General features: G+C 38.6%; 3 protein-coding genes across 3 annotated transcripts in view; all 3 read left to right on the forward strand.

Annotated features, from left to right (window-relative positions):
* LOC133536862 (claudin-4-like) overlaps nucleotides 1-27,385 on the forward strand; it is a 36,530-nt gene that overhangs the window by 1,205 nt on the left and 7,940 nt on the right. The window contains exons 2-3 of the mRNA XM_061877501.1: nucleotides 670-764; nucleotides 865-1,010. The gene's annotated coding sequence lies outside the window, so the exon portion shown is untranslated. The remainder of the gene's footprint in view (nucleotides 1-669; nucleotides 765-864; nucleotides 1,011-27,385) is intronic.
* LOC133536859 (claudin-4-like) lies at nucleotides 3,653-9,087 on the forward strand. Its single transcript, XM_061877499.1, has 2 exons — nucleotides 3,653-4,275; nucleotides 7,434-9,087. The coding sequence occupies exons 1-2, from the start codon at nucleotides 3,790-3,792 to the stop codon at nucleotides 8,070-8,072; spliced, it is 1,125 nt and encodes a 374-aa protein (XP_061733483.1). The 5' UTR covers nucleotides 3,653-3,789; the 3' UTR covers nucleotides 8,073-9,087.
* LOC133537422 (uncharacterized) lies at nucleotides 13,044-16,139 on the forward strand. Its single transcript, XM_061878430.1, has 3 exons — nucleotides 13,044-13,818; nucleotides 14,904-14,982; nucleotides 15,054-16,139. Exons 1-3 carry the CDS (start codon nucleotides 13,085-13,087, stop codon nucleotides 15,771-15,773), a joined length of 1,533 nt encoding a protein of 510 aa, XP_061734414.1. The 5' UTR covers nucleotides 13,044-13,084; the 3' UTR covers nucleotides 15,774-16,139.

The following is a 27,385-nucleotide window of genomic DNA, read 5'->3' on the forward strand; positions in this document are numbered from 1 at the left end:
AAATGGATGGATGGATGTATAGGGTAAATAATAGAGGTGAGTGATAATGCAGATTTTGGTAAGCAAAGAAATACAGGTAAATAATCGCTGATACTGATCATTTATATGTCAGTTATGATTACAGCCAAAATAAATAATCTTATAAATAATTATATTCCAATAATTAAAAAATTCAGGGCAAACAAATCAAGTATTTTTTTTCATCAACACACCTGTTTGTGTGAACAATTTAACAATATGTACACACCACACCTCAAGACAATGTAATAATATCAACAAAATGATAAGAATTTTCACCTTTACTATATACAATTGTTTGAGCGAAATAAAGTCAATTGTGCAAAAAAATATATATATCTAAACAAACACTACTAGTAGATTTCAATCAAATCATTTCTGTATCCAATAACTTGCAGTAGTCCCATTTTTGTAAGAAATATAACTAGTTATTTTAAGAACACAATAAACATGGAAGAGAACTGAAACATGCCGATTTTATCATGGTGGTGTCAATTCGATAGGTTTTTATAGTAATGATATTTAAATCGATCTGCCATTCTGCCCATCTTTTAATAAATAAATATATTGTATTAAAATGTTATTCATATCTGTGAGTGTATGCTTGAGGAAAGAGCTCTCTAATCTGACCCTGAAACCATCTCTCCTCAGAGTGTTAATTGTGGACATTCCTGCCGTCCTTTCGGTTTGTGGAACCCAATCTCCACAGCCGGGCCGAAGTGGCTTTAATGTTGGATAAAAAAGAGGTATTATAGTGCACTTTTGGCTCTCAAACACTGCCTCTATTCATATGCGGGACAATCTGCGGCTCCCCTTGCCTTTTCTGAGCATTGCCTCTCTTGTCAGATGGAATCACTCGTCTTTTGGCCTGCTGGTGTCCTCATGCTTCTGTGGAGACCCAGCGATGGACCAACAAGGACCCTGAGGCTCAAGTGTGCGTCTATTCCTAACCGGTCTGCAGCTTCCTGAAGGCCTTCAAGTGTCGCTGAGAGGTAAGATTGATTTTTTTTCTCCCCCACCCCACTCCTTATCTTGTTTATTCTCGCATACTTGTGTGATTCTGTGTGGGGCTGCGTAAAAATGCAAGTAATTGTTTTCAATAGTTTGCAGCATTCTACGGTTTTAGATTTGAAAAGAGGTTGCTAAGTAAAATGGTGCTGTGTGTCAATATAAATCGAATATTTAAATACTATAGACCAGTGGTTCTCAAATGGGGATGCGCGTACCCCTGGGGGTACTTGAAGGTCTGCCAAGGGGTACGTGAGATTTTCTTTAAATATTCTAAAAATAGCAACAATTTAAAAAATCCTTTATAAATATATTTATTGAATAATACTTCAACAAAATATGAATGCAAGTTCATAAACTGTGAAAGGAAATGCAACAATGCAATATTCAGTGTTGACAGCTAGATTTTTTGTGGACATGTTCCATAAATATTGATGTTAAAGATTTCTTTTTTTGTGAAGAAATGTTTAGAATGAAGTTGATGAATCCAGATGGATCTCTATTACAATCCCCAAAGAGGGCATTTTAAGTTGATGATTACTTGTATGTGTAGAAATATTTATTTATAATTGAATCACTTGTTTATTTTTCAACAAGTTTTTAGTTATTTTTATTCATTTTTTTCAAGAAAGACCACTACAAATGAGCAATTTTTTGCACTGTTATACAATTTGATAAATCAAAAACTGATGACATAGTGCTGTATTTTACTTCTTTATCTCTTTTTTCAACCAAAAATGCTTTGCTCTGATTAGGGGTTAATTGAATTAAACAATTGTTCACAGGGGGTATATCACTGAAAAAAGGTTGAGAACAACTGCTATAGACCAGTGGTTCTCAAATGGGGGTACGTGTACCCCTGGGGGTACTTGAATGTATGCCAAGGGGTACGTGAGATATTTTTTTTAAATATTTTAAAAATAGCAACAATTAAAAAATCCTTTATAAATATATTTATTGAATAATACTTCAACAAAATATGAATGCAAGTTCATAAACTGTGAAAAGAAATGCAACAATGCAATATTCAGTGTTTACAGCTAGATTCTTTGTGGACATGTTCCATAAATATTGATGTTAAAGATTTCTTTTTTTGTGAAGAAATGTTAAGAATGAAGTTGATGAATCCAGATGGATCTCTATTACAATCCCCAAAGAGGGCACTTTAAGTTGATGATTACTTCTATGTTCATCAGTTGTATGAGTCCCTTATTTTGCAGTTTATTTGATTAATATTTATTTTCATAATCAGCCTGACCTAGGCCTTGATAATAAAATTATTGATTAACACATGCTTTCATATAATTTGTCAAGGTTTTTCCTGTTAGACTGCAAGTGGGTTGGATGTAAATATTGAATATGATTAAATTCAAAAGTAACATTACAAATTCAGTGTTAGAATTTGAGTGGGTGGGAAAGTTGGGCCCTGAGGTTAAAAAGGATAACAACCCCTGATCTATATGAAGCAAATGCTGGAGGTTCGTGGATATTCATCATTTCATTACATAACACTCATCACGGCCACAGAAATAACATTCCAAAAGCACTAGAAATGTCCTTGTCACCATTACTAAATATATTTCTGCATTTGTTCTAAACATTTGTTCTGGAATATTGGACTCATTTGTCTTTATGGTATCGCCCTTAAAAATCATAGTTCTTTCTAAACCGGTCAGTTTGCTTTCAAACTTGTACAACCACTGAGAGGCATGTTTTTATGCTAGTCCTTCAATCTTTTCTTTCTTCTGTATTTTGGCAGGTTTTGCAAAATTTTTTAGTAGTATAAATTCAGCCGAAAGTAATTTAGCGCCTTCGCTGGCGATATAGCAGCTAACGTCCCTCAACAGTGTGAAGCCGCTTTTAAATCCCTAATCCTCACCTCTATGGAAGCAAATAGTACCATTGATTGATTGATTGATTGATTGATACTTTTTTAGTAGATTGCACAGTTCAGTACATATTCCGTACAATTGACTGCTAAATGGTAACACCCGAATAAGTTTTTCAACTTGTTTAAGTCGGGGTCCACGTTAATCAATTCATGCTACAAATATACATCATTTTAAAATTGGAGGAGGCTGATTTCAATAGCGTTAATTTGAAATCGCATAAAGGGAAGAAGATTAAGAGCTATTCAGTAGAATTTAAGGTCCAAGCTTACATCACACTCAAAGTTTTACTGCATACCTTTGGTAAGTGCCGGAGTGAGAAGAGGTTTTAAAATAACTAGCGCATGCTTACTTTTACCGCATGCCTTTGATAAGCGCAGGAGTGAGAAGAGGTTTTAAATTAATTAGCGCCCCGGTGGCAATTCAAGGAAATATCAATTATATCTCAAATGACTTATCATTAATTAACATGTTGTTATTGCAATATGCTGCAATATATATTCTAAGCCACATCCTAGTTGTTATCTTAATTTGGCTTTAAAAATAACCTGTTGATACACCTGCTCAGAATATTACAAAATATTTACTTACAAGGTGGCATTATTTGTCAGTCACATCATGTAAAGTGGAACATGTCATAACGGAAAAAGAGACAACTGGAAGGAGGGGCTGATGTTTTTTCAATCTAAAAAGTGAGTCACAGCGCGGCCAGCACACCTGACATGATGATACATGCCTGTGAGGGGGGGCCGTCACAGGTCTAGGTGTGTTTGGTGTATAAAAGAACCGCTCCAGCCTTGCTCAAACATTTACTCAGACGGATTTCTCCGGTTTGAAGTTCAATCGTACTTCGGGAAATCTCCAGCGTTCAGTCATGGTGTCAGCAGGGTTGCAAATGCTGGGCGCCGCCTTTTGCATCATCGGTTGGATCGGGACCATTGTGGTGTGCGCTCTGCCCCAGTGGAAGGTGACTGCCTTCGTGGGCAGCAACATTGTCACGGCTCAGAGGATGTGGGAGGGCATCTGGATGAGCTGCGTGATCCAGAGCACAGGCCAGATGCAGTGTAAGGTGTACGACTCCATGCTGAATCTGCCCCAAGACCTCCAGGCCGCCCGCGCACTCATCATCATCGCCATCATGCTGGGCGTTCTGGGCGTCCTGCTGTGCCTGGCGGGGGGGAAGTGCACCAACTGTGTGAAGGATGAGAGGTCCAAAGCAAAAATCTGCGTGGCCTCTGGTGTGGTCTTCATCTTGGCGGGAGTGTTGTGCCTCATCCCTGTGTGCTGGACGGCAAACACCATCATCAGGGACTTCTACAACCCGCTGACTACCGGCTCTCAGAAGAGGGAGCTCGGAGCCGCCCTCTTCATCGGATGGGGGGCCTCGGCCCTCCTCATCATAGGCGGCGCTTTCCTGTGCGCCAACTGTCCCCCTAAGGACACGTACCCCGCCAAGTACCCAGCTAGCCGCTCGTCTGCGCCCAAAGAATACATCTGAGGAAGCCAACAAGAGACTTTCACGCCGTGTCAAACATTTCAGGACTTCCTGTTTCATCAGCACTGGTGAACCAGCCTGTTGACTGGAACGCAAACTTATAACGTGTTACATTTCTATTGAATTGTTGAGTTTTTTAATGCTTTTTTACACTCCATTTGAATTCTTACTTGTGTATTATACTGTTCAACACGTGTAAATAAAACAATTTTATCAGGAACATCAAAATGATTTGAAAAAATATCTATAAAAAATCTAGCTTTTATGAAAACACTAGATTGCTATGGACAATAATTTCTTAATATTTTTGTATTTTGTATGGTATTATTAATATTAATTCTACTGTAGTAGTATTATCCGTTCATCCATTTCTACCGCTTGTCCCTATCGTAATAAATTAGAATACAATTTCAAAGGAAATTTAACTTTAGGGTATTTTTCTTTAAATGATAATAAGGATTCTCTTGTTAATAGTATTGATAGGTACACGCAATTAACTTGTTTATCGCTGTCAATTGGTTACGGGCCTGACTGGTAAATTAATTTCTGCAAAGTAGGAATTTCTCATTATAAATGGAATATTTTCATAGGTAGAGCACAGAAAACTGTTTAAGACCTCTGAAATAAGTTTTTAATATTAGGAGATTTGCGTTGGTCCTGCGATGAGGTGACAACCTTTTCAGGGTGTACCCCGCCTTCCGCATGAGTGTAGCTGGGATAGGCTCCAGCACCCCCCCGCCACCCCGAGAAGGACAAGCGGTAGAAAATGGATGGATTGATGGCACTTTAAACACCCATATAGTCACCTTTACACTCCTTTAATCATTCAGTATTGCTTCCTTGGACTGAGCCAATCAGTGGCCGCGATGCTCAATGGCAAGTTCTAGTGGCCAATGCTACTGCATTGGTGATATTTTTCGTTCCATCCACCCATCCATTTTCTACCGCTTATCTCTTTTGGAGTTGCAGGGGTGGAGGACTGGAGCCTTTTCCTGCTGCACTAGTGTGGAAGGCAGGCATTCAATAATTTTAGTGCTTGAAAATGATTTGAAAAACAAAATAAAAAATACATGAGAGAGTAAGACCGCAAACTTCAAAGTAATAATAATAATAATAATAATGGATTAGATTTATATCGCGCTTTTCTATTGTTAGATACTCAAAGCGCTCACAGAGAAGTGGAAACCCATCATTCATTCACACCTGGTGGTGGTAAGCTACATCTGTAGCCACAGCTGCCCTGGGGTAGACTGACGGAAGCGTGGCTGCCAGTTTGCGCCTACGGCCCCTCCGACCACCACCTATCATTCATTCATCATTCATTCACCAGTGTGAGCGGCACTGGGGGCAAGGGTGAAGTGTCCTGCCAAAGGACACAACGGCAGCGATTTTTTGGGATGTTAATAGGTGGGAAGCAAACCTGCAACCCTCAGGTTTCTGGCACGGCCGCTCTACCCACTACGCCATGCCGCCCCTAAGTATAGTTTTGTTATCATACTCACTGAAAACAATATAACATTATATTTAGTTTTATGGTCAAACAAGTTACATTAGCAACATCATTCAACATGTCCGAAAAGGATCAGGATCAAGCAGTGCTTATTCAATCATACTTTGAGAAGGTATCGTAATAAAAAAATGTTTAAATGAATCTTTATTGTCCACCAAGTTGGGAAATTCTGTTTGGCTCACAACCACAGGAGACATACAGCACTAAAATACAAACATTGTCATATAAAAATGTATAATAGACACAATAGGAACAGAAGTTAGTTAAAAATAAGAATAAACAAAATCCAATCCACTTCAATCAATCCACTTTATTTATATAGCACATTTAAACAACAATAACGTTTCCAAAGTGCTGCACAGCCATGTTAAAAACAATATTAAAAACAATATTATGCTCCACCAATGACTGAATAAAACAAAAAATAAATAAATATAAATCCAATAGAAAAAAAAAGAATATAAAAACAAATATGATTAAAAACTATTTTAAAGGGTAAAATCAATTAAAACAGTAAAATAGAAATCCAAGTGTATAAAAAAACACAGAGGACAACAGAGGACCACACAACTCACGTAGTGTTAAAAGCCAAAGAATAAAAGTGGGTCTTAAGACGAGACTTAAAACACTCCACTGTGGAAGCAGTTTGAACATGGAGGGGCAGAGTATTCCAGAGCTTAGGGCCGACCACAGAGAAGGCCCTGTCTCCCTTGGTCTTAGGTCTGGTCTTGGGCACCACGAGCTGGAACTGGCTCTCGGACCTCAGAGCGCGCTCAGGAATGTAAATTTGGATGAGGTCTGAGATATATTGAGGTGCCAGTCCATGTAAAGATTTAAAAACAAACAGCAATGTTTTAAAATCAATTCTAAAATGAACAGGGAGTCAGTGCAAACTCTGAAGAATTGGGGTTGTATGCTGGCGTTTCCTGGACCCTGTAAAAGATAAGTTAAGATCTAGAAAAGAATGGAAAAAACGTGAAAATATAAATTGTTCACTCTGTGGAATTATAAATAGCAATAACAATTTGCTGCGGAAAGTTAGTATAGTTCCAATATATTTTAAGTTTCACAATTTTATAGTTTCAACCAAATATCCTTGATTATTTCATAATTTCGGCACTATCATCGGATCAAAGTCTCCCAATGATGTCATGTGACTGACACTAACAGCCCTTCCTGTTCCTAGTGCAAACACAGTAGCTGGTAAATGAAGTCGTCACACAGTCATGAACAAACATGTTTTTCTCACGGCTGTGTCTTAACACCAAGGATCCCTTTTTTGTTTAGAGAGCCAGAATGGACGCCTTGTGACCTTGATGATTTGTGGCAGGTCAGCGCCGCTGAAGGTCTCCAGGCTTTTGTTTGTGTGTAAACTCCTTGCAGCCAATGGAAAAGCAGGATTCTGGTGTCACACGCCTTAATGCTGCTGTTCCAACTTCCCTAACCCAAAAGTAGATAAATAGAGGATCGTGATCGTCACACTCGTCTCTAACTGGACTTGTGCTGCGTCAAGATGGTGTCTCAAGGCATTCAGATGATCGGCATCTCCCTGGCTATGATCGGCTGGTTCCTGGTCATTATCGTGTGCGCCCTCCCCATGTGGAAGGTGACGGCCTTCATTGGAGCCAACATCATCACGGCACAGACCATCTGGCAGGGCCTGTGGATGAACTGCGTGGTGCAGAGCACGGGCCAGATGCAGTGCAAGATCTACGACTCCATGCTGGCCCTGGCGCAGGACCTGCAGGCCGCCCGGGCCATGATCATCGTCTCCATCATCACCGGGGTGTTCGGAGTCATCCTGGCCATCGCAGGCGGGAAGTGCACCAACTGTATCGAGGAGGAGCGAGCCAAGGCCAGGACGTGCATCCTCGCCGGCGCTTTGTTTATCATCTCGGGGCTTTTGTGTCTCATTCCCGTCTCCTGGTCAGCACACACCATCATCACCAATTTCTACAACCCGCTGGTGATTTCCGCGCAGCGCTACGAGCTCGGAGCGGCGTTGTACATCGGATGGGCGTCTGCCGCACTGCTGCTGATTGGAGGCGGGCTCACATGCTGGAACTGCCCTCCCAGGTATGAAGAACATGCCCACTACGTACCCAAATTCAGGCCTGTCAAGACGGCCTCCACTTCGAGAGAATACGTCTGAACCAGTGCATCACTGCGGAGAAATTTGAAACGAAAGAAGTGGCTGAAGGTTGTGAACTGCATTCTGTTTCGCTGCAACATGAAGCGTATCAGATTGACTGTCACAGCAGAATGAAATGGAGCCATCCAAAGTTGTCTGTAAACAAACATGCAGAACATGCTACCTAACATCAGAAGCCTGCTGATGGACCATTGAAAGTTGTCTGTAAACAAACATGGAGGACGTCTTACCTAACATCAGGAACCTGCTGATGGAAACTACAATAACTAATTCTCTGTTAGAAAAAAAATGTTAAAGCAGTCGCACTCTGTGACCAATAAAACAAAATGCTTATATTTTGTCCTTTCGCGGAATTTGCCGAAATTAAATTGTCTGTGTGTTTTAAAGTTTGGGATTTTGTGTTTCTGTAAATGAACCATAAATAAGTACACTTTCTTTCTCCCAAATGAACAAATCCAAACTGACCATATTCAAGTGTATATGTAGCAGCTGTTAGCTGGAGATTGTACATGTTCTTCTTTCCACCACTGAGAGGCAGCATATTCCCTTATTCTCTTTCCAGAAAAAAACTCAAGACCAGTTGATTTGTATTCCAATGATCGTCAACAAAAAAGGAACATGCGTGTGTTTTTTCCCCCTTCCTGTTATTAATTACATATATGGACGACGATGATGTCATTGTTGTGCCCATGTGTTGAAATAGATACCCTGCCTGTCATTGGCATTTTATGTCAGACTTCTTTTTGCCTCCCTCAACCATCATTCTGATGCTTATCTTTGCTGGGAACTGATAATATGTGGTCGCCTGTGTTTGGGGCTTTGGGTTAAACACAGACTTATTTTTCCCATACAGTCAGAAAATGTGTCAGAACACTCAGCTTGTGTATTTGTAAAACAAAACAAAAATGTAGAAATCATAATTGTGTTCTTTACCTAATTTAAATAATTGATTTAATTATGTGTGGAATTTTCCTGATGAGTGATGAATAAATTATATCCTATCCTTAAGTACAAAGATATTTACTTGTAAATGCTCACTCACTTACCAAATAGAACACCCGTGTCAAACTCAAGGCCCGCCACATCGTTTTACGTGGCCTGTGAAAGCCTGGAAATATTATGCATTAATAAAGCACTTTATCATTATTACTAAATGTATCAATTCTTTTAATTTTGACAAAAAAATGCATACATTGCATAAAATTGCTCTGTCTTTTAAACTTCAGAAAATTCTGACCATGCAAAAAAAACATTATAATAACACAGTGGTGTCGAAAGTGCAGCCCATAGTTACTTTTGTTGGCGCAAAGCATATTGTTGGATGAAAACAAAACTGTAAAAAAAAACAGCAAAAATTTGTGATGCAACGCGGGGAAAAAAAGCTACAAATTTGATAGAAACAACTCAGGCGTGTCCAGACTTCTTCCACCATGGGTCTCATTCTGAAAAGTCAAAGTATGCGTATTGATTTTTTAAATAAAAATGTAATAAAAAACGAAACTAAATATCTAAAATTGAAAGACAAAACTTTGCGTCAGCTTTGTGTTATAATTATTATTCATTGTTATAACTACATTACATTTTTGGGCTCTTTTTCTTGTTTTAAGGTTGTTGTTTTTCCTATGTACTAATTAATAGTAGTACACTTTGTCACCTATAACACAGAACCGACACTAAGTTTTGTCCTAAATATGTCTGTTTTTAGCTTCTTCATTTTTTTTTTTTACAAAATAAAAATAGCAAAATGCCCCTCGCATTCTTGTCCCCTTGTCTTGTGATTTCAAAAACAAGTTAATCAATTTTTACATGAAGAAATTAAAGGCCTACTGAAATGAGATTTTCTTATTTAAACGGGGATAGCAGGTCCATTCTGTGTGTCATACTTGATCATTTCGCGATATTGCCATATTTTTGCTGAAAGGATTTAGTAGAGAACATCCACGATAAAGTTCGCAACTTTCGGTGCTAAGTGAAAAGCCCTCCCTCTACCGGAAGTTGCAGACGATGACGTCACATGTTTGATGGCTCCTCACATATTCACATTGTTTTTAATGGGAGCCTTGGACAAAAAGTGCTAATCGGACCGAGAAAACGACAATTTCCCCATTGATTTGAGCGAGGATGAAAGATTTGTGCTTGAGGATATTGATAGCGACGGACAAGAAAAAAAAAAGTTTAAAAAAAAAAACGCGATTGCATTGGGACGGATTCCAATGTTTTTAGACACATTTACTAGGTTAATTCTGGGAAATCCCTTATCTTTCTATTGTGTTGCTAGTGTTTTAGTGGGTTTAACAGTACCTGATAGTCGGAAGGGTGTCTCCACGGGTGCCTTGACGCGCAGTGTCTCAGGGGAGTCGACGGCAGCTATGGACGGCACAAGCTCAGCTTTTCTCCGATAAGAACTGACTTTTTAACCACAATTTTCCCACCGAAACCTGCTGGTTGACATGTGGTCGGGATCCGTGTTAGCTTGACCGCGCTCTGATCCATAGGAAAGTTTCACCTCCAGGAATTTTAAACAAGGAATCACCGTGTGTTTGTGTGGCTAAAGGCTAAAGCTTCCCAACTCCATCTTTCTACTGTGACTTCTCCAATATTAATTGAACAAATTGCAAAAGATTCAGCAACACAGATGTCCAAAAAACTGTATAATTATGCCGTTAAAGCGGACGACATTTAGCTGTGTGTGTGCACAGCACTCATAATTCCTAAAAACCCGTGACGTCTTGCGTACACGTCATCATTACACAATGTTTTGAAGACGAAACTCCCGGGAAATTTAAAATTGTAATTTAGTAAACTAAAAAGGCCGTATTGGCATGTGTTGCAATGTTAATATTTCATCATTGATATATAAACTATCAGACTGCGTGGTGGGTAGTAGTGGGTTTCAGTAGGCTTTTAAATAATCTCATCCATAGGGAATTGTGTGATAACACAATGAGGCGATTATACATTACAATTCATATATATTCAATGCAGACCTCTGAGAGCAGCCGTAACTGCAATGTGGCACTCAATGAAAACAACTTTGATACCCCTGCAATAGAAGGACACAAGACTGGAGAGTTTCAAGGTGGGCTGTTGGTCAAATCCCCCATTGTTGAACAGTATCAATTAAATCCCCCATTAGTGTTAGTTTCTATAATTTCAAATGCTACAATATTATACAACTTTAAGATACTGTACCAGGAAACAAAGCTCGACTTCACTGACTTGTAAGCAAACCATGAGGTCTTTTGACTATGTATAAATTATATATAACAACAGCTCTGTCTTAACAGTACAATTTTGCCCATTTTTTAGTATTAATATATTTTTTTCCGACGTGATTTTAAATTTAGGGCAGGGGGTGTCAATCTCATTTTTATTGAGGGCCACATCGCAGTTATATTACTGCCCTCAGAGGGCTGCTTGTGACATCGAATAATATATGAATTTGCCAATGCATTTGATTGTTATATATCTTTTTTTTTACATACACTATGAATAAAAATCTGTAGATTTTGCAGTAAAAAACTGGCAACTCAGTCACCAGGATTTGTAAAATGTACAGTTTTTTCAAAACATATCACGATAAATGCAATAACAGCAACACTTTATATTAACGGGGAAAAAAATAGTAGCTTAGTCGCCCGAAATTTACTGTAAAGTTTACGGTAGTTTATACATTTATATATTACTGTAAATGAAAAAAACTGTAGCACTGTGTTTTGTTTTTCATTCTGGCTTCAGAGCTACCTGTTTTTAAATAAAACATGTGGTAGAGTTTTTCCATTTTACAGCAATACACAGTAAAAAGAAAAAACTTAAATTTTACGGTAAAAAACTGGAAGCTCAGTCGTCAGAATTTTGCCATTAAAACAGTGGTAGATTTTTTTTCAATTTAAAGTAATATGCGCAATTCCCACTGTAATTTTCACAGTAATTTTTACAGTGTACAATGTGATGGATAACTTGCTTTGAATTCAAAAGTCAAGCAGATATTTAAGTATCTGTTTTCATTTTAACAAAAACTGTATGCAATTTCATGCAGTACATATTTTTTCCTGTCAAAATGGAAAGAACAAATGCATTCAATAAGAGAAGATAAGGGACTCTTGAGGCATATTATTTCCAGGCATTCATGAGCCAGATTAAATATTGTGGCGGGCCAGATCTGGCCCCTGAGCCTTAAGTTTTCCATCTGTGCTTTAGAGGAAGGACAGGATGATGAATTAGGTTACAGTTGACATTTTGGCCTGTTTTGAAATATTTTCATGTTTTCACTTTATTTCCACTTTGTATTATCTTGATGCTGAATGAGTGACTTGACTTTTGTCGCAACATGACTTAAGATGATAAAATGCTTTCTTACATCTTCAAAAAGTTCCTTTTCATCACGATACCAAAAAATTAAACGTTACAAGAAAGGTGACTTTCATCCTTGATCTTTGATTCAGTTCCAAGATCTGTACAGTGACGATTTTCTCAACCAAACTATCCATCCATCCATTCTCTACCGCTTATTCCCTTTTGGAGTTACGGGGGGCGCTGGCGCCTGTCTAAGCTACAATCGGGCGGAAGACGGCGTACACCCTGGACAGGTCGCCACCTCATCGCAGGGCCAACACAGAAAGACAGACAACATTCACACTCACATTCACACACTAGGGCCAATTTAATAATAAAATAATTTTAGCCAACTCAAAATAAAGATAATAAATATTAAAGTATATGTAACTCAACAAAGCTTCTCTTCCCAGTGTTCACAGTTTCGAGACCTTTAGGTCACAGTCGCAAACCAAATACACTTTGGTGTGTGTGTGTGCGTGCGTGCATATGAAAGTGTGTTTGTCTTTGTTTAAAACTGGGTGTCGCTTGTGCGACTGAAAGAGGAGGAATCTTGTTTGTCAAGAAGAACTCACCCGACGACAGAGAGGCCCTCCCCTGAGGTCAGCTGACAAACAGCGAGAGAGGGAGCTGCGTGTTTCCTGACGGCAACGTCACCAGTTTGTAGTTTCTTCGCCATGGGGAAGATCGGCAAAGAGACGGCAGGTCAGATCATCAGCTTCATTGGGCTGGTGGGGGTGGCGGTGACCACTGGCATCCCATTGTGGAGAGTGACATCCTTCATCGGCGCCAACATCGTGACGGGCCAGATCATTTGGGACGGCCTGTGGATGAACTGCGTGATGCAGAGCACCGGGCAGATGCAGTGCAGGCTGAACGAATCGGTAATGAGACTGACACCAGATCTGCAGGCCGCCAGAGCCCTGGTCATCATCTCCCTTGTCTTTGGCTTCATCGGCTTCATGATCACATTCATCGGAGCTAAATGCACCAGCTGCCTGCAGAAGGAGAGGTCCAAGGCCACAGTGGTGATCATAGGCGGTTGCCTCCTCATCCTCGCCGCAGTCCTGGTCCTGGTTCCTGTCACCTGGTCAGCCACCATCACTATCACCGACTTCCAAAACCCCTTGACCATCAACACGCAGAGGAGGGAAATCGGAGCCGCCATATACATCGGCTGGGGCTCTACTGCAATCCTCCTGATCGGCGGAATCATCCTCACCACCTCCTGCCCTCCTAAGCAACCCATTTATGGATACCCTGGTTACCAACCAGCGCCCATCTACCCTTACTCAAACGGGTCCACATATGCCCCTGTGTATGCTCCGACCTCCAGTCAACCATACACGGGAAGTGGCTCGTACGCGCCGACAAAGCCATACAGGGCACCAACAACATACCCAGCTCGACAGTACATCTAAAGACTGGAAGGACCCACACAGAGACTGCAATATTTTTTTTTTTTAGTCCTGGTTGGACTGTAACACTGAACTAAGGTACACACTGAAGATGGTATGTACTTCACTGTAAAGATTCGTTGCCGTGAAACGATGGACCTTACAAAAGTTGAAATTGCAATGAGTCATGTCAACAAGCCTGTTTGCACTGTGTAATTATTGTGTACTTATGTCCATATCTTTGTCATATAATGTGACATTTTTGTACTCATGTTGTGTTAAGTTTGTGTACATAACTGAGAACATTTTAATAAAATATTTCGGTTAACAGCAGACCTTTTTGTGAAATGATTTTAAAAAGACTGAATTTTTTTACTAATGTTTGGGCCAACTTTTTTTTTGTAACTTATATGATAATATAATTTTACCCATAACTGCTTTGAAAGTTTAAAACGCAGTCACGCAAATAAAGCCACTTTGTCGTAAATATAGCCTGCAGAAAATCCGAAGCTTTTTTAGATTAAAACGACATATGACTCACATAAAAAGACTCAATCCCAATTTATTATTGGTTGAGGGTTGAAATTCTAAAGTTAACGATGAAACAATACAACATTAACGATGAAACAATTATGGATTGAACTTTCACAGTATCATGTTAGACCCGCTCGACATCCATTGCTTTCGTCCTCTCCAAGGTTCTCATAGTCATCATTGTCACCGACGTCCCACTGGGTGTAAGTTTTCCTTGCCCTTATGTGGGCCTACCGAGGATGTCGTAGTGGTTTGTGTTGTGGTTTGTGCAGCCCTTTGAGACACTAGTGATTTAGGGCTATATAAGTAAACATTGATTGATTGATTGAATACGGTAATGATCCACTCAGCACTGACCAATTCCACAACAATTTGGTGACTATAAAGCTGATTAAACACCCAAAATGAAATAATCAAAATGGTGACTGCCTCTGGTAATGCCCTGATACTACTGCACTTTCGAGGTCGTCAACTTGAAAACCGGAAATGGGTGGCAGCGTCGTCCAATCAAGTGGAAGAGCATCATTTGAACCAGGAATGTGCCTTTGTGTTGTCATCATAAAAGTGTGTCAGGACGACTGTTCTTCTCGTCGAAACTCTTCGTGGTCCTGGTGAAGAATCTTGTCAGGCAGGTTGATCGCACAGTACGTTGGTTTCAGTTCAAACTAGTATGCCGTGACTCCGCCCACAAGAGGCGATGTCCTTATAACCAACCCAAACGTTCCGCAGGCTTCATTCGACGTTGCATTCAACTTGCTTCCAAGTGTTCTTCTTCTGCCTTGAAATCAAACAAGAGGTCATCATGGTGTCACTGGGACGACAAATGCTGGGTTTCATCTTGGCCGTCATTGGCTTCCTAGGCACCATTATCGTATGCGCGCTGCCCATGTGGAAGGTGACGGCCTTCATCGGCGCCAACATCGTGACGGCGCAGGTCATATGGGAGGGCTTGTGGATGAACTGTGTGACACAGAGCACAGGTCAGATGCAGTGTAAGATCTACGACTCTCTACTGGCTCTGCCTGAGGACCTGCAGGCCGCCAGGGCTCTGGTGGTCGTCGCCATCATCGTCGCTGCAGTAGGGATCCTCCTGGGCATCGCCGGGGGCAAGTGCACCAACTTTGTGAGGGACACGACCGCCAAATCCAAAGTGGCCATCGCCGCCGGGGTCGTCTTCATCTGCGCCGGTGTTCTGGTCCTCATCCCCGTTTCCTGGTCGGCCAACACCATCATCAGGGATTTCTACAACCCCATTCTGACCAACGCTCAAAGGCGGGAGCTGGGTGCCGCCCTCTACATCGGCTGGGGTACGGCCGCACTCCTGATCCTGGGAGGGGCCCTCCTCTGCAGCTCTTGCCCACCCAAGGACAGCCCGGAGTACCCTGTCAAGTATTCTGGCGCCCGATCCACAACCACCAGTCGAGCCTACGTCTAATGACTCTCCTGAAAACGACTTTTAAATATTGTCTCCAGCAAATCTCCTCACGTGTGAGCTTCTCAGAACGCAAGTTGTGTCTTAAGGTTTGTTTTTTTAATGGCGAGAGCCACTTTGGGAGAAATTTGTCTTTCTGGAGGCGAGAGGACATGACGCCAAAGTGCGAAACAGAGATTTTTTTTAATCTTGTGTGAAAGCAAAATATTTGGAGTTGCTTGAAGTACTGTCGGAAACTATTTGTACAGCCTTATCTTCTATTGTGAATTTATTTTGTGCATAAAACGTTTGACAAGCATCCTCTTTCATTAGCATAGTTTTGTTTACCAATGATTACAGCTATTTAATAAAACATTTACTTCACTGATACCACTCTGTCAGAGATTTTTTTTACTTCATGGTTATGAATATGAATAACAGACTTTTATCAACTTTGGAAGCACTGCTTACACACTGCAATGTTTATGTATATAAGCTATTACACTTCAAAATGTATTTAAATTTCAGGATATATTTGAAATGGACACCAAGGTGTTAACTAGCATTGTTATTCAAGCAGGCAGGTGTTCAACCTGTTCAACCAGCTCCACACCATGTCAAGATATTTGTCAACTCTTTTTTTCGCAGAGTGCACAAGCTTGTGTGTTCACAGGTCAACGTGAATTGACATACACGGCTACTATGTCATAAATTCCATTTCAGTAGTTAATGTAGGCCACTTTTAGCACACCTACAACCCAGACATTGCTCACTGTAAAAATTGAGGAAAAATTAAAAAAAATGACCTTAGAAAAAACATGAACACCCTATAAGAGTTGCAAAAGTGAAACAAAGAGACAAATATAAATGATAGGAAGATTGAGGAATGCATTTTGTGTTTCTCGCAATTTAGTCTGGAGGAACTGAAACCATTGTTCAGGAATGCAAATATTTGAGTAGGAACATAACCTAACTAAAAAAGTTGCACAGAAACCAGGAAGTGTCCTGTTAACATAAATACGCTAGATCAGGGGTCTCATATTTTGTAACCCTGAACCAAACTTATAGTTTAGCGAGGAGTTCTTCACATTTTTTTTTTACCTCTGGGCCCAACTTTTCCACTACATTAGTATTTGAGAGCCCACTCAAATAATAACACTGAAATGGTAATCTGACTCTTTGTTTTTATTTAATAATGTATAACCATGTGTTAAAAGCAAAATTATTATTAATTGAAAACATAAACCTTGGGTTTAGGTCAGGCTGATTATAAAAAAAAATAGTACCAAACAAATTCACAGTATAAGAAGGTAATCATAAATAACATTATTTTTTTTTTACATCCAATAATGTTGTGCTAAAATAAAAAAACGGAATTAGCAATTAAGATATATACTAATTGGTCATTACAATTAAAGTGTAAAAGAAAATACAGCATCATCACTTTAGTTGTAGTTTTTGTGCTTCATAAACTTATCTATGAATTAAGCTACAGACATCTTCTCGAAATGAGAAACTTAATTTTTTTTGCAAATAATCATTAACTTTGAATTTGAAGGCAGAAACACATTGCATAAAAGTTGGCACAGGGCCTTTTGTACCACTGTGTTACATGGCCTTTCCTTTTAACAACACTCAGTAAACATTTGGGAACTGAGGAGACCAATTTTTTAAGCTTTTCAGGTGGAATTTTATTCCCATTTTTGCTTGATGTACAGCTTAAATTGTTCAACAGTCCGGGGTCTCCGTTGTGGTATTTTAGGGCTTCGTATTGCACCACACATTTTCAATGGGAGACAGGTCTGGACTAAAGGCAGGCCAGTCTAGTACCCGAACTCTTTTACCACAAAGCCTTGCTGTTGTAACACGTGGCTTGGCACTGTCTTGTTGAAATAAGCAGGGGCGTCCATGATAATGTTGCTTGGATTGCAACATATGTTGCTCCAAAACCTGTAAGTACCTTTCAGCATTAATGGTGCCTTCACAGATGTGTAAGTTACCCATGCCTTGGGCACTAATATACCCCCATACCATCACAGATGCTGATTTTTGAACTTTGCCCCTGTAACATTCCGGATGGTTGTTTTCCTCTTTGTTCCGGAGGACACGACGTCCACAGTTTCCAAAAAGAATTTGCAATGTGGACTCGTCAGACCACAGAAAAGTTTTCCACTTTCCATCAGTCCATCTTAGATGAGCTCGAGCCCAGCGAAGCCGGCGGCATTTCTGGGTGTTGTTGATAAATGGCATTTGCTTTGCATGGAAGAGTTTTAACTTGTACTTGCAGATGGAGCGACCAACTGTAGTTACCAACAGTGGTTTTCTGAAGTGTTCGTGAGCCCATGTGGTGATATCCTTTACACACTGATGTCGGTTTTTCATGCAGAGCCGCCTGAGGTATCCATGGTATCATCGCTTATGTGCAGTGATATCTCCAGATTCTCTGAACGTTTTTATGAAATTATGGACTATAGATGACCAATTCCCTAATTTCTTTGCAATAGCTCATTGAGAATTGTTGTTCTGAAACTGTTCGACAATTTGCTCACGTATTTGTTCACAAAGTGGTGACCCTCACCCCATCTTTGTTTGTGAATGACTGAGCATTTTATGGAAGCTGATTTTATACCCAATCATGGCACCCACCTGTTCCCAATTAGCCTGTTCTCCTGTGGGATGTTCCAAATAAGTGTTTGATGAGCATTTCTCAACTTTTCAGTCTGTTTTGCCATTTGTGCCAGCTTTTTTAAAACATGTTGCTGGCATCAAATTCCAAATAAGCTAAAAATAAATAAAAAATAACACTGTTTTTCAGGTCGAACAATAAGTATCTTGTCTTTGCTGTCTATTCAATTGAATATAGGTTGAAAAGGATTTGCCAAGCATTGTATTTTGTTTTTATTTACGAATTACACAACGTGCCAACTTCACTATAGTTTTGGGTTTTGTATATATACATACGGAAGTCTAGATACGTTAGAAGTGTAGACGCCTGCTAAGTGATGAAATAAATAAACGTCGCTAAGTCATCTCCTCCTTGGTCCTCCGTGTGTGTCCGTGCTATAGCTGCATTTTGGAACCGTTTCTATTGCATTTTACATACATACTGTAAATAATCAATATTTGTCCATTGATTAAGCATCATCAGTGTTGTAATCGTAACACATCGGAGAAACAATCATTTTTCCCACCAGACACTAATTACAACAACCGTACAAACACAAAGATGACAGCATGATACACACATTGGGCAACACAAAGATCAACTTCTTGTAAGCAAGCGGAATTGTCTCTGACCATCTCCTTGGTAACTCAACAGTGTCGAAATATACAATATTTACAAACATTTTTTTCATTTACAATGACTTTATCCATCATAGTTGAGAATCTAGATAGCTGCTGGTAGAAATAATCAACACATTTGGTCACATGGCCCAGCACCTCGCAGGTAAATTGAGTTTGAACCCCCTGCTGTGGATAAATGAGATTGCTCACTAAAGTGCAGTGAATGAGAAATTAACACATTGCTCATATTTTAATTTCAGTCCAGCATGTTCCTCGGTAAAGCGTAAATAATTGACTATGAGTTTTAGTTTCAGCTGTTTCACGTCATCAAATATCACTGTGGAAACAAAACAAGCTCTGCATTTCTACTGAAAAGATTTCATTCTTGGTGTAAATTTTCAGCATGTAATGCAGTTTCTTTCGTCATGTGTACACACCCTGTAGTGACTGTTGCATTCTTCTTGCTGCCTGTCATTGAACTTGTTGCTACTGTATGCTCTCATCCTGGAGTCGTTAAAATGTTTGTGATTGCAGTAAAAAAAAGTGTCAGAGAATGACTACAGATCTGATTCCTCAATAAAGTGGTTTGGTTTCAGTCAGTGATGTACCAAATAGCGCATAAGTGCCAAATATTCTCATAAATTAACTCATTTACATGCTATAAATAATTTAAAAAATTTGATCCCCTTCTGATTTTGTAAGTTTACCGGTGACGGACAGGAAGTTTACATTTGGCATACCTCCCCAACCCTAGCCAGTATGACTAAAAGTAACTACATTTTGGGCTATATTGTAGTTTATACTTTGTACTTGTATTATTTGGAGAATTACCTGCCAGCAGATTGCATATTGCATTTTTATGTGGTTTTTTTGCATTTTTGGGATCTGCTAAAGTCCCAAAAAATTTTAAATGAAAGCATGGCGGAGATATTTACAGTATAAAACAAACTTACCTTCCTTCATACTTCCTCCAAACAAGCCGTTTGTGACGTATGACATCAGTGTGACGTCACCGGATATCTCCATATACGGTAGAGTAGGAAGTAGGAAGAAAGCAGGATGGTGCAGAATTGATTTAACCCTCCGTCTCCCTAATCAACACTTATCAGAACTAATATATATATATATATATATATATATATATTTATTTATTTATATATAAATATATATATATATTATATATATATATATATATATATATATATATATATATATATATATATATATATATATATATATATATATATATATATACACATACCTTTTGTTCACTCTTATGTTCAGTATTCACAACTTATGATTTTTTTTCTACATCTAAAACACTTCCTTGTGGTCTACATAACATGTAATTGTGGTTCTTTGTTTAAAATGTTGCATAGATTATATTTTGCAGACCATCTTCAAGCAGCTTTCTGACCGTCTCTTCAGGATGCGCCGTTTTGTGGGCAGTCTTATTTACGTACCTCCACTTCAACAGCGTCTTTTCCCCGTCATTTTTGTGTAGTTTTAGCGCTTCCATGGCGAATCTACTGACAGATATAAGTTACACTACTTTGTATTAGAAATGGCAACAGTGGAATATGCATGTGCATGTACGAGACAGTCTGCCCCACAACAACAGGATAGCGAAAAAAAAGGGCGGACTACAATGATGGACAAGCACAAACCTTTTCAGGGAAGTTTACACCATATATGGAGAGATCTGCTGACGTCACACTTCGTAAAAACTTAACAATTTGAAAAAATTCCAAACAATTCGTTTGGCGGAAGCATGAAAGATTGTTGTAAAAATATCTCTGCGATGCCTTCACGGTTTGATTTCACAGTTTTGTGATTCATGCAGATCCCAAATACACAAAAACATGTACCAATTGGTAAGAAAAGCTAGTTTTGCATGATCGGTCCCTTGTATGGTTTTGACGCATTGGGCCCCAAGGCGAACCTACGGACCGCCTCTAGGGACGAACCCAACCCAACCCTTTTGGCCGTTTTCGGTCAGCGAAGAAAAATCCATAAATCACCCACACCGTTTTATAAGCCCTAGGGTTCATAGTGTAGGGAAAAAGTAGCGACTTATAAAGGCTGGACAATAATGGCAACAACAAAAAAAATCACTATTATTTTTGATTGATATTGTAATCACGATTAATTACATGATTATTAATTTATTTGAAAACAGGAATATTTATTGTACCACAAAAAACTGTATATAAATTACTAAGGAAGTAAAATGATAATAGTAGGAATAACAATCAATTTAATTAACAATAGCAACATAAAAAAACAATAAAATTCAGTTTTTCCATTTCATTTTTAATTCAGTTTTTTACCTTTTACACTTATTTTAGAATGTGTGCTTTTTTGTAAAATAAAATGTAATAAGATTATTGTTAATTAAATGCACAAATCTTTACATTTATTGGTGCAACACATCTTTGGACAATTTTGTCTAAATGTACACTATGTTGCCTAAAGTATTTGGTCACCCATCCAAATGATCAGAATCAGGTGTCCTAATCACTTGGCCCGGCCACAGGTTTATAAAATCAAGCACTTAGGCATGGAGACTGTCACTACAAACATTTGTGAAAGAATGGGCTGCTCTCTGGAGCTCAGTGATTTCCAGCGTGGAATGGTCATAGGATGCCACCTGTACAACAAATCCAGTCATCAAATTTCCTCTCTCCTAAATATTCAAAAGTCAACTGTCGGCTTTGTTATAAGAAAATGGAAGAGTTTGGGAACAACAGCAACTCAGCCACGAAGTGGTAGGCCACATACACTGACAGAGGGCTCAGCGGATGCTGAAGCGCATAGTGCAAAGAGATCGCCAACTTTCTGCACAGTCAGTTGCTACAGAGCTCCAAACTTCATTTGACCTTCCAATTAGCCCACGTACAATACAGACAGCTTCATGAAATGGGTTTCCATGGACGCGCAGCTGCATCTAAGCCATTCATCACCAAGTCCAATGCAAAGCGTCGGATGCAGTGGTGTAAAGCGACTGGACTGCCATCTGGCAATCTGATTGACAATTCTGCGTTTGGAGGTTGCCAGAAGAACGGTACATTTCGGACTGCATTGTGAAATTTGGTGAATAATAGTGTGGGGTTGTTTTTCAGGTGTTGGGCTTGGCCCCTTAGTTCCAGTGAAATTAACTTTGAATACTCCAGGATATAAAAAGTTTGACAATTCCATGCTCCCAACCTTGTAGGAACAGTTTGGAGCGGGCCCCTTCCTCTTCCAACATGACTGTGCACCAGTGCACAAAGCAAGGTCCATAAATACATGGATGACAGAGTCTGGTGTGGATGAACTTTACTGGCCTGCACAAAGTCCTGACCTGATCCCAAAAGAACACCTTTGGGATGAATTAGAACGGAGACAGAGAGCCAGGCCTTCTCGACCAACATCAGTGTGTGACCTCACTAATGCGCTTTTGGAAGAATGGTCGAAAATTCATATAAACACGCTCCCCAACCTTGTGGACAGCCTTCCCAGAAGATTTGAAGCTGTAATAGCTGCAAAGAGTGTACCGACATCATATTGAACCCTATGGGTTAGGAATGGGATGGTACTTCAAGTTCATATGTGAGTCAAGGCAGGTGGCCAAATACTTTTGGCAATATAGTGAATCAATAAGTGTTTTAAGTACATTATGCTTGTGTAAGGTACTTTTTTTGAAACCTTTATTTTGTTAGCACAATCAGACTGGATGTGGAGCACCGGGCTATAAGTGTGAAGGGGGAAGTGTGCTGTACTGTTGTGATCTTGACAAGTAAACGGTGGCCCACTTGATGTTGTTAAAATAAAAAAGAGAGAGCACCTCTTAAGTCGCCACCACTGTTGGTGCATTAATGTTACATCAATGATGTCGTCGTTCACACCAACACAAGCAGATGAGATGTGTTGTGGGTGTATGCATTGGTCTTGCTAGCTTTATGTGGCCGTCTCAACATACTTTAGTTCAGGACAGGGCGGTTGAGTGTGTCGGGGAAGAATGAGCGCTACCGAACACATTACTTTCCCAAACAAATTTTCCTTCTCTTCACAATGACAGAATTTCACTCACATTTATGTCAATCTACCGGATATTATTTTGCGTTTGTCTGCGGCTTCCGTTTTATTGGCCAAATATGTGACTCCGTCCACGGTTTCATGGACGCAGAAGTCATATGCCTTACTTTTTTGTTGAGTTTAGTGCAAGGGTGTCAAACATACCGACCGAGGGCCGGATCTGGCCGGCAAACAGGTTTTATCCTGCCTGTAGGATGAGTTTGCTAAGTATAAAAATGTACCTGAAATTTTTTTATGTAATAAACTTCTGTTCTAAATGTGTCCATGAGATGTCAAAATGGCAATTCTTTGTATCTTTGTGGATGATGCTACATATGTACAAAATAAAACATATGATGTTAATACACCAGTCGTGGAAAATGAGCAAACTACATAATTAACATGCTGTGATTTTATTTTGATATAATTTTTAATTTTGAAAGGTTCAAAATTCGGACCGATGAGTTGACTGATGAACATTGTCACATAATTTATTCAGAAAATATAAATAACAACAAATAAATATAGAATATTATAAACCACAACATGTAAGTGAAAAAAAACCCATCTACTTTATGACTTGTACAATTTCATAATGTGTTTTTTCTATTTTTAAACAAAGAAAACAATCTGAAGTTGTCTTTATTTTTAAGTTATCGTGCCGTGATTTTATCTGTCCGGCCCACTTGGGAGTAGATTTTTCTTCATGTGGGCCCTGATCTAAAATGAGTTTGACACCCCTGGTTTAGGGATCATTGGTTAGGCATACTGGCGCTGTGTCAAATAAAAAAGTAGCAATCATGGTGACATTCCGAACTTCGAGTAGAGGTGCTCTGTTTCCATTCATTTACTCCTCGCCCGTTTCACTGTCACAAGCTCCTGAATTTGCATACACGGTGCGCGGACTATAGATTGTTTTTTTAATTATTATTATTATTATTATATTTTCATAATGGTGAGAATCCTTAATAGAAATCTAATTTAAAATTAGATTAAATGTCCAGAACTGCGGCCTATAGTCTGGAATGTTTGTTATACAACAGAACTCTAGTGTTTTTCGGAATCTGCTGCTGATCCTTGTCTGTGAATGCTAGCTTCCCCCCCGTCTTTACTTTTGTCTTTTTGAACAAAAGACAGCTACCTTGACCACCCCGAACTGTGAACCATCACTGTAGACACCTTTCACATTTGATCACTAAAGACACTTTAACTGCTGCTGTGACCCACACTGAAAAAAATAACTCATAAGATTTACTTGAAAAAATTATTGTAAGTATTTGCACGCAAATGATTTAAGTAAAATTTAATGCTGCTATATCAAGTAACACTCACTTGCCAGTATCAAGTCAATTCTACTTACCATATAACATAACAGTTGTGAAGATATTAAGTAACAGTTACTTAATTACATCCAAGTTTTAAGTTATATTTATTTAAACAAATTGGGTAAAGTCTACTTGTTTTTCATCAGCAGGAACATCATTTTACTCAAAACTTTAAGTAAATTTTAAATACCGTATTTCCTTGAAAAGCCGCCGGGGCGCTAATAATTTTTAAACCTCTTCTCACCCATGCGCTTATTATTGACATGTAGTATAAAACTGAGTGTGATGAGAAATAATTAAATATAAAATTATTCCGCGGCCGCGGACAGGTGGTTGGCGCCCACTTTTATACTAAGTTGTGTGCGTGCCGGAAGGACACATGCGTTGCGCACTTGAACACATAAGATTGCACTGCATACTTGGTCAACAGCCATACCTTTTACATAAACAACTTTAATATTCTTACTAATATGCGCCGCACTCTGTGAACCCACACCAAACACATTTCTGGAGAACATCGACTCTGTAACACATTATAAACGCGAGATAAGAATTACCCATAATGCCAGCTTGCAGTGCTCTGTGAAGTGATTCTTAAGGCCGGAGCAGAGCCAGTCGGCCAGAGCCCGGTGTGCTGTGCGCATGCGTTGTCGTGCATGCGTTTCAAAACACTAGATTTTCAGAGTAAAGTTTATGTAATATTTTTAGGTTTATGTACGTACAACTATTAAACATTTAAATAGGATGAGGAAACATAAGTAAAACTTACTCTTCCCCCATAATTCATGTATTACGTTAATAAAATGTTTAATTTTACTTAAGAAACTCTAGTTCTTACTGAATGTTAAAAATACTAGGTATAAATTATGACAGTTACTTTAATAGAGTTTACAGCACCAAAAAGTAACTTTTTTCAATGCAAGGTCACCTCCATATTTATTAATTTAATTTCATTTCATTTTTGTTTATCTCATTCATTGATGTGCATTTAGAACGATAAATAATTATATCACAATTATACAATTTAAATTCACACAATTCCTGAGAAGGAGCAGGATGAAGAAAATCTTATAATTCCCTGCCCCCTTTGACATAATACATTATCTTACTTCATGAATATCATTTAAGCCGACACATATATCCAAATGTAATGAAACAATCAAAAACAAAAAACACAAGAAAAACACAACAAGTGCAAAACTTCATAAAGTATAAACCAAACCAAGAAAATAATAGCAATAATATAATATACACCTCACGGAATGATACAGAGCAAATACAAAACCAGACAAAAAATAAGTAAAATAATAAATAAAAAACAAAATGTAAACACTTATGGCTGTCCATATGATCTTATTGTTCTATCTTTATATATTTTTTTCAATTGGAATATATTTTTACAGTTTTTTAGAGAATTCCACAATTTTACCCCCACCACTGATGTACACATTTGTTTTAAAGTTGTCCTTGAATATTGTTGTTTGAAATGACCTTTTCTTCTATGCTCTGTATTCTCAGAAGTGATGACAAACATTTTTTGTAAATTTGCTGGTAATGTTTTACTTCTAGCCTTAAACATGACACACAATGTCTGTAGCTTTACTAGCTCCTGTATTTTCAATAGTTCAGAGTTAATAAATAAAATGGTACTGTGTTTTAAGTAATCTACTTAATGAATAATCCTTATAACTCTTTTCTGTAATTGATACAATGCCTTTATGTTACTCTTATATGTGTTCCCCCACACTTCCACACAGTAGCTGATATATGGCAATATAAGTGCACAATACAATATGCGCATTGCCCTATAATCTAACATATATTTTACCTTGTGTAATATAAAAATACTCTTAGACATCTTTTTTCGTACATGTGCAATATGAGATTTCCATGTCAGACCGTCATCCAGTATCACTCCTAAAAATCTAAGTTCAGAAACCCTTTCAAGATCAATTCCATCTATCGACAGTTTGATAGTGTCCTCTCTTTTCCTCTTACCAAAAATCATAAACTTTGTTTTTTTTACATTTAATGATAATTTGTTGACATCAAACCATCTCTTAAGTTTAATCATTTCCTGTTCAATAAGTATTGATAACGCTTTTAAGTCATGTCCCGAACTATAAAAGTTGGTGTCGTCCGCAAATAAAACAAATTTCAATAACTTTGATACCTCACATATATCGTTAATATACAAAATAAACAATTTAGGTCCCAAAACCGAACCTTGTGGAATTCCACATTCAATCCTCATTTGTTCAGATGTATTACCCAAAAAATCCACAAACTCTTGTCTATTATCTAAATAACTTCTTAGCCATTCTAAAACTACTCCTCTCACACCAAGTGAATGCAACTTGGACAATAATATAGAATGATCTATAGTGTCAAATGCTTTTTTAAGATCGATAAACACACCGATAGTGTATTTCCTATTATCAGTTTCTGTTGCTATATCCTCCATTATATTCATTACAGCTGAAGCAGTGGATCTATTAGTTCGGAATCCATACTGGCTCTCACTCAACAGCATGTTCTTCTCGATAAAACTGTCTAATTTTTCTACAAATATTTTTTCAATTATTTTAGAAAATTGTGACAGCAGTGACACTGGTCTGTAATTAGTAAATATATGTTTATCTCCCGTTTTATGGAGTGGAATTACTTTTGCTACCTTCATTCCATTTGGAAAAGTCCCTGTTTGAAAAGAGAGATTAAAAACATAACATAGAGGTTTGATGATACAGCCAATAGTCTTTTTTACAATTATCATGTCAATACCATCACTGTCTGTTGATGCCTTATTTTTCAGTTTTGTTACAACCGATAGAATTTCATTTTCACTAACATCTCCTAAAAGCATGGACTGTAGCACTTTGCTTCCCCCTCTCCATCCACTCTGTATATCTTTATGTTCTTCAATACTCTCTGCCAATTTGGGTCCAACATTCACAAAAAAAGAATTGAATC

This window comes from Nerophis ophidion, linkage group LG18 (assembly GCF_033978795.1).
Source record: "Nerophis ophidion isolate RoL-2023_Sa linkage group LG18, RoL_Noph_v1.0, whole genome shotgun sequence".
Taxonomy (NCBI): domain Eukaryota; kingdom Metazoa; phylum Chordata; class Actinopteri; order Syngnathiformes; family Syngnathidae; genus Nerophis; species Nerophis ophidion.